Source organism: Plecotus auritus (assembly GCF_963455305.1).
Source record: "Plecotus auritus genome assembly, chromosome: 10".
NCBI classification, from domain to species: Eukaryota; Metazoa; Chordata; class Mammalia; order Chiroptera; family Vespertilionidae; genus Plecotus; species Plecotus auritus.
Genome location: NC_137785.1, coordinates 60901062 through 60915267, shown reverse-complemented (window position 1 = coordinate 60915267; position 14206 = coordinate 60901062). Strand labels below are relative to the sequence as shown.

Genomic DNA, 14206 nt, shown 5'->3' with positions numbered 1-14206 from the left:
TCCTACGTGGAACCTAAGGAACAAAATACACGGATGCGCCGAGTGGATCCAGAGACGCAGAGGCAGGGAGCAGAGTGCGGGACCTCAGAGGGAAGGGGGCGGGGATGTTGTGGGGGCGGGAGTCATTAACCAAAGACCTTGCGTGCATATATGCATGGCCCATGGCACAGACAGTGGGGTGCTGAGGGCCTGAGGGGGGCGGGGGGCAGGGGGGCGGGAGGGAGCCAATGGGGGGAAAAGGGAGACATATGTAATACTTTTAACAACAAAGATTTTTTTTAAAAACACCCCCCTAAATAAATTAAATAAATAAAATAAAATAAAAGCAGGTGGAGGGAGTGTGTATTCACTAAAGCAGCGGTCGGCAAACTCCTTCGTCCACAGAGCCAACTATCAACAGCACAACGATTGAAATTTCTTTGGAGAGCCACATTTTTTAAACTTAACCTTCTTCTAACGCCACTTCTTCAAAATAGACTCGAGCCGCGTGTGGCTCGCGAGCCCCAGTTTGCCGACCACTGCACTAAAGGATGCCATTGCCCCATCTGAGGCTCGGGGAACAGTCCGGAAGCCTGGGAACCTGAGCACCTTCGAGGCTCTGGAGTCCCACGTGGAACCAGGACGAGGCAGGGAAAATCGATGCTCGCTGCCCACAAAAGGCAATTGGCTGCCTGCGCAGGCCTGGACTGTCTGCACAAATGGTATTTAAGACTCCGCTGTCACCGGCGCATTAGCTACCGCGCGGTCTGGCGTGCGTGCTCCTAATGCTGTTACTCCTGGTCCGCCCTGCTGGCAGCTCACCTCTCGGGACAGAGGACCGCGTGGCCTGGATGGCGCGTGCGATCAAACAGGATAATTCTTCCCGAAACTGAGTCCTCGGTGGCAATCTGAGACCCGTAACCAGCGAATTGGAGGGCTGTGGCGGGGATGGAAACGGTCTTCCAACAACGAACAAGGTAGAAACGTGACTTGGGTTTCAAACGGCGGTGGGCGAACCCGCCGTCGGGTGAACCTGCCTCGACGCGATCCGATGTGCTTGTCTCTTCCCGTCGCCGCGCTGAGCCGCGGCCCAGTTGTGCCGGAATAAACCCCGACCTGGTTTGTGTGGGGGGTCAGAGCACAGACGTGACCTCGGGAGCCCCAGAGCGGAAAGGGTCCCCCGGCTTGGGGTGTCGGCCCCCAGACCGAGTCCACATGAGCCTCAGCAGCATGTTACCCACCTGGTATGAGGCCCTCCCCGGACCAGGGAGGGGTCCGCACGGGAAGACGACATTGGTAACCTTCGATGTCAACGCAGACACCGAGGCAGGCGTCTCCTCGGGCACGGGCCACAGACAGACGTGAGCGCGGCTCTGGTGGGGTCCAGGGGTGGCTCCCCCGCGCTGGGGCCCGCGATGAGGGCGGTGCGTCGTCATGGCTGGACCATACGTTGTCTGTTTCTCCGTCTCTAACACAGGAAGACACACGAGGGGCCACGTGGCCTCCTCCTGCCGTCCTTCCGCTTCGGTCCGCCCAGGAGGACCCGACCTGCCCTTTCCCCCGGTGTCTGTCCCGGGAACCTGGCCGCAGCCGGGTCTAGTGGAATCACAGACAGAAATGACGTGGCAGATGGGCAGAGAGCCGGCCGGCGGGGGCCCGGGTCTGTGCTGACCACGAGCCATGGAGGGAGTTCCCTGGGGAGCGGAGACCCTGCTTACCGTGGCCCGCGGGTTTCTGGCCGAGCCACAGAAAATATTTCTTCCTTTCTTTAGTCCTCACCCGAGGATATTTTTCTATTGGTTTTTAGAGAGTGAAAGGGAGTGGGGAGAGAGAGAAATGTCAATGTGAGAGAGACATGGATTGGTTGCCTTTCGCACGCGCCCCTACCGGGCCGAGGATGGAGCCTGTAGCTGAGGTGCGTGCCCTTGACCAAAATGGAACCCACGACCCTTCAGTCCGTGGGCCGACGCGCTAACCATTGAGCGACCGGCCAGGGCGAGCCACAGGCAGTATTGATTACTCCAAACTCACTTACCCACCAGGACGTACCTTCCCTAGCAGATTCAGAGGCGCCCGTGGCAACGCTGTCGTTTAGAAAAAGACGGACTTCCAGAAACGCAGCATTCCAGCCACTTTACGCACACGGCGGTCTCAGCTCGTCACGCTCAGCGAGACCCACAACCTGACGGCTGCCAGCAACCTGGAAATTAACGTTCACCTCAAACCTGCTTTCCGACCTGTGTGACCTCCCCGGTGTCAAGCTCCCAAACTCTTAGGAAAACCTTGAAAATAGGAATGGTTTCGTTGCCATCCTTTTGCATAGAAAGTGCCCAGGGGAAATGAACCACTTTTTTTTTTTTTTAATATTTTATTGATTTTTTACAGAGAGGAAAAGAGAGGAGAGTTAGAAACATCGACGAGAAAGAAACATCGATCAGCTGCCTCCTGCACACCCCCTACTGGGGATGTGCCCGCAACCAAGGTACATGCCCTTGACCGGAATTGAACCTGGGACCTTTGAGTCTGCAGGCCGACGCTCTATCCACTGAGCCAAACCAGTCAGGGCGGAAATGAACCACTTTTAAGATATTTTGCAAATCACCTGCAAACGATCACGCTAAAAATTCAGCTGAAACGGCCCGGCCAGCGTGGCTCAGCGGTTGAGCGTCGACTTGTGAACCAGGAGATCACGGTTGGATTCCCGATCAGGGCACAGGCCTGGGTTGCGGGCTCCATCCCCAGTGGGGGGCGTGCAGGAGGCAGCCGATCCATGATTCTCTCTCATCATGGATGTTTTTATCCCTCTCCCTTCCTCTCTGAAATCAATAAAAATTAAAAACAGTTTTTTCAGCTGAAATGGGAGAATTGCTGTCATGGTGTCATTTGCTGTTGCACAGCGCTGCCTGGAGCTTTAGGACAGTTTTATCAGGAAATGGTATTAAACTTGTCAGAACGTAAGTCTGGCCACTCTCCAACTTCCTATAAACAGGACACATTGGAAATGGCTGTTTTTCCTTCGACATCAGGCAGATTTTGTACAAAATGAGATAAAAATGCCAAGTTGGAAACAAGTTGATTTATTTGCTCATTCACCCTCCCTTTTACGAGCCCATTCACACGCCAAAGCCTTGTGAGAAAGGAAGACGGTTGTTGAGGCCGCCACGTCGAGAACGGTCAACACGCGTGACGTGAACCGCGCCCGCCAGGCCTCCTCCGTGAGCCGACCCGTGGTGCCTCCATCGGTGGCCGGGGTCAGAGGGCAGATGACATCAGGGCCTTGGGCTGCGTGTAACTTTACTTCGCATTTTCTTCTCCCAAGCAGAGTTCAGGCCACTCTGCTGAGATCTCCAGACAGCACTCCTGCAGGCGGGGCAGGCGCGAGCCGGGCACCGTGGGAGCGGAGCCTCGCTCTATCCGGGCCGCGGGCGGCTGCCCCCGAAGCTCTTCCAGCGGGAAGCCTTGAGCTTCAAGAAGCGTGAAGTTAGAACCGGGAACGACGCAGCCGCGTTCACCGTTGGCTTCTAAGGCCAATGAGAGACACAGCGCATCGAGCCAGCTGTCTCAAAGACAGTGTGACCTTTATTAAAACGGGCAGACGTAGCAGCACTTAGAACAACAGTTCATAAAAGGCATTGTACATTGTCAACTGATAGATAGCGTGGAGGGCGGCCCCCAGCGAGGCTGCCGTGGCCCCGTCACGGCGCTCGCCCCGCCCGCCCCTCAGCACCGAGCACCCCGACCGGAGGCCGCGCCCCTCAGCTTCGCGCTCTGTGGTCTGGGAGTCAATCAAGTCAAGCAGCACCCTCCTAGCAGCATCGAGACGCGTCGTGTCTGGAGGTGGCTGGTGTACTTGACCCACTTATGACACCATCGAGGCCTCGGGCGACACTCCCGTCCAGTGCCATCCACAGGAACACTGCTCAGCGCCTGGAGCTGAGGTGGCCTCCGGCGGGCGCGGGGCAGGCAGGCACTTGGGCACCACTGTCTTTGGCGAGGAGGCTGGTGGGTCACTCCGTCTCCGGCTCGCCGCTCTGCTTCTTGCCGCTCGGCGGGGGGGTGAGGAGCCCGGACGGGAGGGGAGAGACCCTATTCTGTTCCAACAATATGGCTTTCTTGGCGTGCGCTTTGTCCTGCAGACAAGGACAGTGTTACCACGGGAGAAAGTGTCCTTCGGGCATAAGCTACTGTGTGCTGCTTCCTAGGGGTGCGCGAGGGGAGGACAGCAAAGAACAGCCTAGAAGCCTGCACTGCACAGTGCTCAGCGCAGCACCTGCCGAGCGACTGTCCCTCCTCAGGGGGAAGGGCGGGGCGACTGACCAGCAGGTCCAGGCTGTTCAGGTGGGTCTGGATGTTGTGGGCGTCCTCGGGGGGAACGCCCCGGAACTGCTTCAGCTTCGAGCTCCCTGCCTCCCTGATGACCATGGCGAAGGGGACCATCCACTTGACGCACTTCTCGATGTCGCACCACTGGTACCCTGCGGAGGACACGCGGCCCGTCAGGCGCCGAGGCAGCGGCTGGCCCGTCAGCCCCGCGAGCGCCCCGGGAGAGGCGCACCTGAGACCTTCTGCATCAGCTCGGAGGAGGAGAAGTGGTACAGGGCGGACGCGGCCAGGACGCCGTAGGGGAACTCTAAGCAGCCCACGTCCAGCACGCAGAGGTCCAGGAGCTGCGGGAGACAGACGCTGAGTAGGCGGCCACACGCCTCCGCGGGCCACGGCCGGCCGGGGGGCGGGGGCGGGGACGGGGGCAGGCACCCCAGGCTGCGGCACCGACCTCTGCGATCTGGACGAAGACGTGCTGGGGATACTGAGGCAGGAGCACTTCGTACATGTCGTTCAGGTAGGCCACCTGCATGTACACGTTCAGCCAGGACACAATGGTCAGGGGGCTGAGCTGCCACTTCAGAGCCTGAGGGAAGAGGGAGGGAGGCCTGCGGCTGAGGAAGGGAGACATTTCTGCCCCTGCTTGGCCTCCAAGGAGCTGACTGCAGCCGACCCAGCCACTGTCCCGCGTGAAGGGCACCGGCGCGGAGGGAGGCGCCCACCTTCATGATGATCAGCTCCATGGTGAGGATGTCGTCTCCCGAGCAGGCCCCGTCCGTGACGTACGCGAACTGGTGCAGCTTCGGCGGGTAGATTTCCTGCAGGAAGCAGAAGCTACTAGCCAAAGCCCTCGCTGCCGGCTCACCGATTACAGAGCTATTCGCCGAACTCATTCTCAGTGTGCCGGCAGCGAAAGAGGGGGTGCATGGCAGGGAAAGGGGGTGCATGGCCAGGAAAGAAGGGGTGCACGGCAGGGAAGGAAGGGGGTGCACTGCTGGGATAAATGCGGAGCCACTCCAGGGGTTCACACTGCGTTAAAGGGAAAGAAATGAAACACCCACCCTCACCAACCAGTCTATCCATCAGTCAAACTTCTCCTCGCTGGGAAGAGCCTGAAAGTTTCACCTTTCCCAGTACTTGGAGAGCATCTCTGGAAGCTGGGCCAGTCCGCTCTCGTCCTCACCCGGCAACTGCAATCCTCTTAGGTCAGGGCTTAACTTTCCATTTAACGGACTACGTGACCCTGAGCAGTTCATGCACGCACTGCTTCTGGCCCTGCTCGGTTCGTTGTTAGGGTGTGTGTGTCTCAGCTTTAGAGGCCTCACTTGGGAAATTGCAGGGTGTGCGTTGTAGACAAACAGTGGACCTCGCCCCAACCTCGGTGGCACTCAGGGGCGGCGTGAGCCCCGCCCCGGCACCCGCAGGCCACGCACCTCCAGCTTGGCGGCGATGAATAAGGACGAGATGCCGATGAGCTGCAGGAGCGTCTTGACGATGTCGTGCTGCGTGGCCATGTAGCGGTCGAAGAAGTCCTGCGCCAGGTAGAACGTCTCCCTGTGCAGCTTGTACACCTCGCACACCTGCCGGAACAGAGGGCGCTTACGGCGGCTGCTTGGGGGAGCAGCGAAGGCAGAGGCCGCCTGAGCTGAGGAAGGACAGGCCGAGGGAGAAGTGTGCTTTCCTGCCAGGACCCCCTGCTCGGCCTCAGCACAGGCACAGGAAGTGGACGCGGAGGAGCGAGCTGCGATCTGCAACAAGCTCGGGGCGCGTGCATGCCGGCGCCAGCAGCGTCGTCACAAATGCGAGGACTGCTGAGGGCCGCCCCCTCGTGAGTTTCATTCCGACGTGAAAGCACCAGCCACTTCCTCACCGCTGGGCGAGCCTGCGTTTGGCTAAAGCCGACAGGTCCCGCCTTGGTTGGTGCATCAGCCCCATACGCCAAGGCTGCAGGCCAGATCCCCGGTCAGGGCGCATACAAGAACCAACCAGGGAATGTGTAAATCAGCGGAACAATGTATCATGTCTCTCTCTCTTGAAATCAGTGATACATTTAAAGGAAGAAAATAAAATGAATAAAAAAGACTACAAGTGTCAAACGCTCCTTCAGAGGAGGCAGAGCTCTGGAAAGGAGAGTGAAGACTCCAGGCTGCGGGTTAGACTCTCGCGCAGACACAGACGGTCTCAACCACAAACTCGGGACTGCCAGCCTCACCTCCTCCCACAGCCGCGGACACTCGGACCGTGCCGGTGGGACGAAGCCACGGGCGGGGAGCACAGAGGCCCCGCCGGCCGGGCCGCGGCGGGCGAGCAGCTCACCTCCATCAGCCAGTCCAGGAGGATGGCGCGCATCTTCGGCTGCAGGAGAGGGTGCCGCTGCAGCAGGTGCTGGTCCCGGAGGTACGTCTTCTCCTTGTTTAACATGATTCTCCAAACCTCCTCTCGGTTCGCCCAGCTACAGGAGACACCACAGCAAGGACACAGACCGGGGTCAGCGTGCACCCGCCGAGCCGCGCGGGCCGTGGGGCGCGGGGCAGGCACTCACTTCAGCAGAGGCAGGGGTGAGGCTCTGGGGGGCCTGGCGCCGGGGGGCTTGTGTGCGGAGGTGGGGTACACCAGCTCATTGTCGTCCTTGTCCGGCGTGGGGATCAGGGAGCACGGGTTCTCACAGGCTGCGCTGCCGGCCCACGGCTGGGAAGGAAAGGCACGTCTGTAAGCGCTGGCTGGCACGCTACCTCCACAGGCAGGGCGCCGCGGGAGGGCAGGGGTCCCGCACGTCTCCCCCGCGACAGCAAGCTCAGGGCGCAGGGACACGCCCGCCAGGGCCCCAGCGCCTGTTCCCTCCGGCACAGCCTAGGAGCCTACGAACATGAGTCCATGTCTAGGATCGGAGCTGACCCTCGGATCACCCTGCTCACACGAGGTGTCTGAGCAGTGACATGATGCCGGAGGCGTAAGACACAACAAGCGCTCTCACGCCATCACCAGGGAAAAGCACACGGACCCACGTGCGGCCGCCAGGCGCCGGGCAGGCCCCCGCAGGGCATCGGGGTCCCTCAGTCCGGAGGCAGAGATCTGTTTTCTTAACAAGCACAACTCACCTACGAGAGTTTCTCCCAAGTGGAAGGTAGTTTCCAACAAATATTCTGACATAAGCACTCCCATTCAAAGGATAAAGACAGAAAGTGTCCATTGCCATCTATAAATTGCCACTTTCAAACACAACGTCGCCTCAGATGTGACCTCTCCTGGGGCTGCAGGGCCCACCAAGTACATGACGTCAGGGGGACCTCGTTTTCCTCAATTCAAAACAGAACAAAAAAGCTACCTGGCCAGTGAGACCCAAGTCGAGCCGCAGTCACAGGTTAGTTACACTGAGAAGCCCGCGGAGGTGGGTGAGGCCCCGAGACCCCCGCAGACCCAACTCCTGCCCGGGGCTGTGCACTGGGGAGCGAGACCCAAATCAGGGGTAAGGGAAGACTCCACCATTAGACCCCAAACAACAGGCGTTGCTTTTAAAGGTGCCAGACATTGAATTTTACCCGGCTTTCAATATCTGGAGAATACTCAGGTCATTTTGCCATTTAGGGAATTTTCTCCTTAAAGCTATCATCCTATTCTCAAAAAGCCTAGGACCGCTTAAACATTTTTGTTAAACACACTGGGGTAACATTGGTTAGTGACATTACGTAAATTTCAGGCGTACAACGTTCTGACCCCTGCATGCCCATGGTCTAGATCCTCCCACTGCCCCTCACACGTGTCCTTCTCCCCACCCCTCCCCCCTGGCAGCCCCCATTCTGCTGTCTGTACACGACTGATTTCTTCAGTCATAAAGGGGTGATTCTGGTGGAGACCGGCAGGTGACGATGCGGTGGCACGGGCCTAGGAAGTCTGACACGCCTGGCGTTAAAGCCAAGACTGTTACCGCCGACCAGAGGGAGAGACCCGAGGTGCCTGTCAGTGCACGCGGGAGCCTGCGTGCCCGTCTCCGTCACAGCCCCCCGCCGCGGCTTTCGCAGGAAGCCAGAGCCCTTCCAGGGCCAGAGCCACGCCGGGCAGGGCCCTTCTCCCCCAGGAGCACAGACGGCACGCCGATGCACCGGCAGCCCGGCCACAGCTGCCGGAGGCCACCCTCTCCCGCCCTGGCCGAGGGGGCTGGCGGCCTTCCCTCCGCTCAGAGAGGGTTTGGCTGCTCTTCCTTCAGGAATGAGTTTCAGGTCGGAAGGCAGGCGTGGGGAGCCGCCCCCACAGCTGGTGCTGGAGCGGCCGCGAGCTGGCCTTCGGACAGTTTCCGACCTGCAGCTCAAACTCGTGAGGACAAGCGGACGACGGCTCCCAAAGGTGGCCTCTGTGGGAAGCAGTCCGTCCGTACCTTCCGCACCTGCCGGGCCGCGGAGGCGGCTAGCCCCGTCTGACCGCAGGAAGAGAAGGGGCTGCGCACGGGCCCGCTCCTGCCGGCTCTAACCCCGTCTCTTTGGGCCCTTTTAATTAAGAACAGAGCTCCCTGGTGCAAAGTCATGCTCTGAGAACAGCCAGAAAGCCCGGGGTTCCACTTCTGTACCAAAGTCGCATCACGTGCAAGAAATCACCCATCAGAATGGACACGGTAAGGGGGCCTCAGATAAAGCCCGCGGTCATTAAGGCCACGGCGGGAGTGGGAGGTACCCGTGGCCCGAGGAAGTGGTTGCGCGGAGTTTAACGTGACGGCACAAGTAGCTCGAGGCTGTTGTCCTGGGATGACCTAGGACACCCTGAGATTCTGTGTAATTCACGGGCACAAAGGGGTCCATGTTACCCAAAAACTCCAGCTTCGTAAATGGACCCCGAGAAATAGCGAGACATCGGTTGCTCCATCAGTAGCCGGATAATTTTTCAGCTATCTACTCTCCAAAATGTGCACAACTCGTCGTCAATCTCTGGACAAGCATGAAAATGCCTTCTGGTGTGAAACATGGCGATTCAGAGCACAGCTCAGCTCTCCGCAGCGGGGGACGGGCCACGGCTCCGCCTCGGCACCCCGGCGCCGCCCGGGCCGGCCCTCAGAGCAGGAACCCTCTGCGCTCCAGGCAGCCGGGGCGCAGCCTCAGCTGAAAATCCCAATCCGAGCACAGCACCATCCTGAACCCCACCAAGCAGAGACCCCACGTCAGAAAGCCACACGAGTCCACGCGCTTGCCCTGGCGGGCGTGGCTCCGTGCTTAGAGGGTCGGCGTGGGCACCGGAGGGTCTCGGGCTCCATTGAGGATTAACCAAAAAAGAACCCAAACAAAACACACACACACACACACGCCGACTTGCTTGAAGATTTAAGGGGAGAAAAGGAAAAAGGGAAGAACATGGGATGCATTGTATTACTTCCTGTCCTAAAGTGAACTATTTCTCCTTCTAACAGAGAAGGACGTCTTCAACCCCTGGCTCACTATTCAGTGGAGCCGGCCCAGATATGCTCGCTCCCGGGCCTCCCGGGCAGGGCACCGTGAGGGCGCAGTGTGGCCCTCGCTCTCCCACGCCCAGCTGCCGGGCCCGCAGAGCGATGCGCTGCCCACGGCTCACCTGGCCCGCCCCCCGCCCCCGGCACAGGTCGGGTTCTCCCGCTCAGCTTCTACCTGCAGGAGGGTGTCAGAGGCCTGACAGGCTCGTTTGGAGATAGGCAGTTCCCCTGTGCAGCTATAACTTCAGTCTGCAGCCATCTCTGAGGCAGAGAGATAATGCACGCTTGTTCTGCCAGGAACGTCTGATATTATAATGATATCATGAGCATGCAGGCAATTTGGCGGGAAGTCCATGAAGGAGGGGCGAGAGACACGGGCCAGTCAATAAAAAATATGTGTTGAGACACACTTATTACACACAATGTTCCACTAACCCGCCGGCCAGGCCAAGCCCGGGACTGCAGGGACCACGACAGGCGATTGCTGGATGGGCTGGAAGACCTTCCAGAGGAAGGTCACAGTTTAAACCTGACCTACAGACAGCAGGAGGGGCCGGGGGGGGGGGGGGGACCTCAAGCCCCCGGAGGCGCAAGCACAGGTGTGAGTGGGGGAGAAGCCGTGGATGAACCCACGCAGACCATCATCTCAGCTACCTAAAGAGCCGAGTCAGGAGCCCTCCCCCTGGGCCCGGCCCCGCCCCGCCCCTGGCTGCACAGGACCCTGGGGGAGGCTGCCTGAGGCTCAGTTTCCTCAAGGGCAGAAAGGGGAGGACTGGGTCACTCCACGTCCATCCTGGTTCTTCCACACGCGGCATCATGAGGAACACAAGCCCTTCCTGGAAACTGAGGCGGGCAGAGGCCGGGGCCAGGAGGCGGCCCCCCCCACCCCCCGAGAAAGCCTCGGCCAGCGGCAGGACAGCAGGAGACCCAGTGACCCCCCAGTGGGTCAGACCTCGCCCCTGGGGACCTACCTGATCGCCACACTGGCTCCGCACAGTCCTGTCGATTTTGGCAATTTCTTCATCTGGATCCTGCAGAAACTAACCCGGGACAACGCCACCCCCAAGGAAACACGCCGAACAGCCCCCAAGACAACACACACACAGAGAGAAGGGAGAGAAAGTCGGTCAGGTTGTGAACAGCTTTTCTGCACATGCCGGCCGCCCCTTGGGGTACCCCCTCCCCATACATACATGGCCAGAGCCCAGACTGGTACCCAGGTGAGATGGGGGGGCCATCCGCCCCCACCTGTCTCCTTTGTACTCACAACGGCCACATTTGCCTTCCTCTTCCTGGAGTGAGCCGAGGCGTCCGAGCCGCTCTCCTCTTTCATGGTGTCCGGCTCCTTGGCATCCCTGCAAAGCCGGGTGGCAGAGGTGAGGGCCAGCTTCCCCCCAATGCGGGCCACCCCTCCCCCACCGCTGCACGCCCTCCCTCTCCACAGTGGCCGGGCCACTCACCTCTCCCTGCTCTCCCTCGGCATGGTCGGGACTCGGAGTCAGACCTCAGGCCTGGGGGGCACGAAGCGGGCAATGGGGTGAGGACGGCCCGCGGAGGGGACCAGGGCCCGGCGGCGTGCCCCGGACACCCCTCCCCCTCCCGCGCGGCAGAGACGGCGGCGGGAGCCTCCCGGGCCGGTCGGGAAAATGGCCGATGGGCCGGGGTGGCTTGTCACCCGTGGCGCCCCCAACAGCCCGCGATACCGGGTCCGAACTCGGGGTGGGGGGGCCCCGATGCCCCCCGAAAGCTCTGCCGGCCCATCGCCGCCCTTGGGGCCTGGGCTGCCTCAGTCTCCCCCTGAACACCTCCCCCGGCCCTCCCTGAGCCACCCTGCCCGGGCACCCCGCGCTGACGCCCCCCGGGACCCCGGGACCCGGCGACCCGGCCGCGCCCCACCCCCACCCCACCCCGCCAGGCGCGGCCGGCCGGACCTGGGAGCCCTCGCCCGCCGCGCCCTCCACAGCCGCTCGGGGCCTCACCCGAAGCGGGTCCGCGACAGGCCGGCGGCACGCGCCGAGGCCGCAGGCGGCGGGCGGAGGGCGGGCAGGAGGCCGGCAGCGGGGCGGCGGCGGGCGAGCGCGCGGCGGTGGCGGGATCCGCGCCTGCCCCCTACACCGCGCTGGCGGTCGAGCCGGCTGCTCCTGCGCCCGGCGAAGAGCGGGACATTTAAAAATCTCTGCGCGCGGAACCGGCCCCCGGCCCGCCCTCGCGCCCTCCCGCCACCCTCCGCCCCGCCCCGCGGGCTCCGGGCCGGCCCAGCGCCGCCGTCCGGACCGCCCTCCGCGGCGCAGACTGGCCGAGCCGCCCGACCGTGGGGGGCGTGGCCGGCGCGAGGCGGGGCCTAGGGCGGGGCCAGCGCCGAAGGGGCGGGGCCAGGTGGGTGGGCCCGTGCGCCGGGGGCGGGGCCTGCGCGGGAGGGGCGGGGCCCCGTGACAGGGCCTGCGCACCGGAGGGGCGGGGCCCAGTGACAGGGCCTGCGCGGGGCGGGACGCGGGAGGCCGACTGGCGCGCGCGGCGGAGGGCGGAGCCCCGCCGGGTGGACGCGGCCAAAAGCCGCGTGGCCGGCACGGGGGTAATGTAAACACGGCGGGTGGCCGGGGTTGGGGCCCGGCCGCAGTCCCGCCGGGTCGGCCCGTGGTTCGGGCCCGGGGCCGGTCCGCGAACGACCCGCCGTCCGTCCATCCGCCGGCCCTGCGCGCGCACTGTCCCTCCTTGCACGTCCTCCCCGCCCCCGAGACGCAGGGTTCCGGGCCCGGAATTGGGGCGGGGATGTGCCCAAGGTCACAGCGCCAGGTCTCTGGGCCTAGAGCCAAGGCCTCCCGCAGGAGACAGACCTCCGCCCATCTCCCTGCACGCGTGCATCCATCCATTCATTCATTGGACTGATAGTCCCGCACCTTCCACGTGGGCCCCTGTCCCACCAACTGAGCATCAGGAGACCTCGCTACCCTGGGTGGGATTCCACGTGGCCCACTCTAGCGTAAAGCATTGTGAGCGTTTCCATTAGCCTTCGGAGCCGATGCACACTCCCTGCCTGGGCCTCCAGGAATCCCCGGGAGCTGGCACTCAGCCCCTGAGCCCCCCTCCCCCCCTCCTCTCTCAGCTTTCCCACCCTCTGCCCTTTCTCAGCTCATGGCCCTGGAGCTTGTTGTCCCCAACTCTGGCCCCCTTGGGCTCCCCCTCCTTCCCGAGAACTAGGAGGTTTCAGGGACCATTGACTCTCCAGCACCCCGCTCGCCAGGAGTTCTCTCCCCCTCATGGTCCTGCTGCGGTTCCCCCACACCCTATGTCTCTTGCTCCTTGGCTGTAGCCTTGTTGGGTGACCCCCTCTCCCTACCTGGTCTGTCTCGTTCACTGTGGTATATCCCCAGATCTTGGCATAGTGCCTGGAGGAAGGGAGACGCTTAAATCCTATTTGTGAGAGAATGCCTGAAAAAATATACGCGGATCAAGCTTTTGAGGAGCTTACAAGTGAGCCAGAGAAGTAGTCTAGAACATTCGTAGCTGGAAAGGACCTTCTGCACTCGGCTTCTAGAAGAAGCTAGCAGAGGGCTCCTGAACCCGCCCAAGGCCCTTCCTGAGAGTCTCAGTCCTGTGTCGCTCAACCCCCTGCAGTCTTCTTGAATTTGAGCCTGGGTCTTTTTTAAAAAAATATATATATATATATTTTTAATTGATTTCATAGAGGAAGGGAGAGGGAGAGAGAGATAGAAACATCAATGATGAGAGAGAACCATTGATCGGCTGCCTCCTGCACGCCCCCTACTGGGGATGGAGCCCTCAACCCAGGCACCTGCCCTTGGCTGGAATCGAACCCGGGACCCTTCAGTCCACAGACCAACGCTCTATCCACTGAGCCACACCAGCTAGGGCGAGCCTGGGTCTTGTTGAAGACTAACTTGCGCCACCTCCAGGAGTCCCCTGCTAGCAGGTTGCTGACCTTTCAGAGGTCAAGGCTGCTGAGGTGACTTGCTCAGGTTGGCTTGGGCAGGCATGGGACCCAGGTTCCCGACCTCCCAGCCCTGTGTCCTTTAATAATAACGGTAACAGAGTATCATAAACCAGAATTCCAAAACGGCAGCTTTGGACTAAGCCTTCGCAGCGTTATCTCAGTTACATAACCCTATAACGCTGAGACCATGATTGCCCTATTTCGAGAAGGCAGTCACCTTCCGAAGGCAAGGGAACCAAGTGAGGCAAAGCAGATGGACCACTTAGGACACAGAGTAAAGGCTCGGTACATGGCAGTTCTTAGAACAATGGTAGACAAGCGTTTTCCGTAGTGATGGTGGCCGCGGACACTCGCACCAGCAAAGAATGAGAGTTCCAGGGGTTTCATATCCCGGCCGATTAGTTCATCCCGGCCTGACGGAGAAATGGATTTGGAATATTCATTCAATGGAATGCTGTGCGAGAACAAAAAGAAAAACCACAGAAACAGGCAGGAATGGGGATGAATCTCACAGACAGCAT

At 61.0% G+C, this 14206-nt stretch overlaps 1 protein-coding gene across 2 annotated transcripts; it reads right to left on the bottom strand.

The window, feature by feature from the left end:
* Window positions 1–3527: 3527 nt before the first annotated feature.
* Window positions 3528–11915, bottom strand: CCNE1 (cyclin E1). Of its 2 annotated transcripts, none has more exons than XM_080644433.1 (12): window positions 11713–11915; window positions 11194–11244; window positions 11001–11088; window positions 10705–10773; window positions 6845–6990; window positions 6619–6754; window positions 5736–5882; window positions 5025–5120; window positions 4754–4888; window positions 4535–4646; window positions 4297–4454; window positions 3528–4109 (listed from the first exon to the last, which is right to left on the bottom strand). In XM_080644433.1, exons 2-12 carry the CDS (start codon window positions 11214–11216, stop codon window positions 3987–3989), a joined length of 1233 nt encoding a protein of 410 aa, XP_080500559.1. In that variant the 5' UTR covers window positions 11217–11244; window positions 11713–11915; the 3' UTR covers window positions 3528–3986. The 2 variants fall into 2 exon arrangements, with proteins under 2 accessions (XP_080500559.1, XP_080500560.1); XM_080644434.1 differs by having other exon boundaries at window positions 11665–11724.
* Window positions 11916–14206: the final 2291 nt, after the last annotated feature.

Bases quoted from the DNA above. Each gene is read 5' to 3' on its own strand.
- CCNE1 (XM_080644433.1), bottom strand. From the start codon at position 11,216: ATGCCGAGGGAGAGCAGGGAGAG. The intron at 5,883-6,618 runs GTGAGCTGCTCG...CTGTTCCGGCAG, and splicing joins TCCTGGACTGGCTGATGGAG to GTGTGCGAGGTGTACAAGCT. The intron at 5,121-5,735 runs GTGCGTGGCCTG...TGCTTCCTGCAG, and splicing joins TCATCGCCGCCAAGCTGGAG to GAAATCTACCCGCCGAAGCT.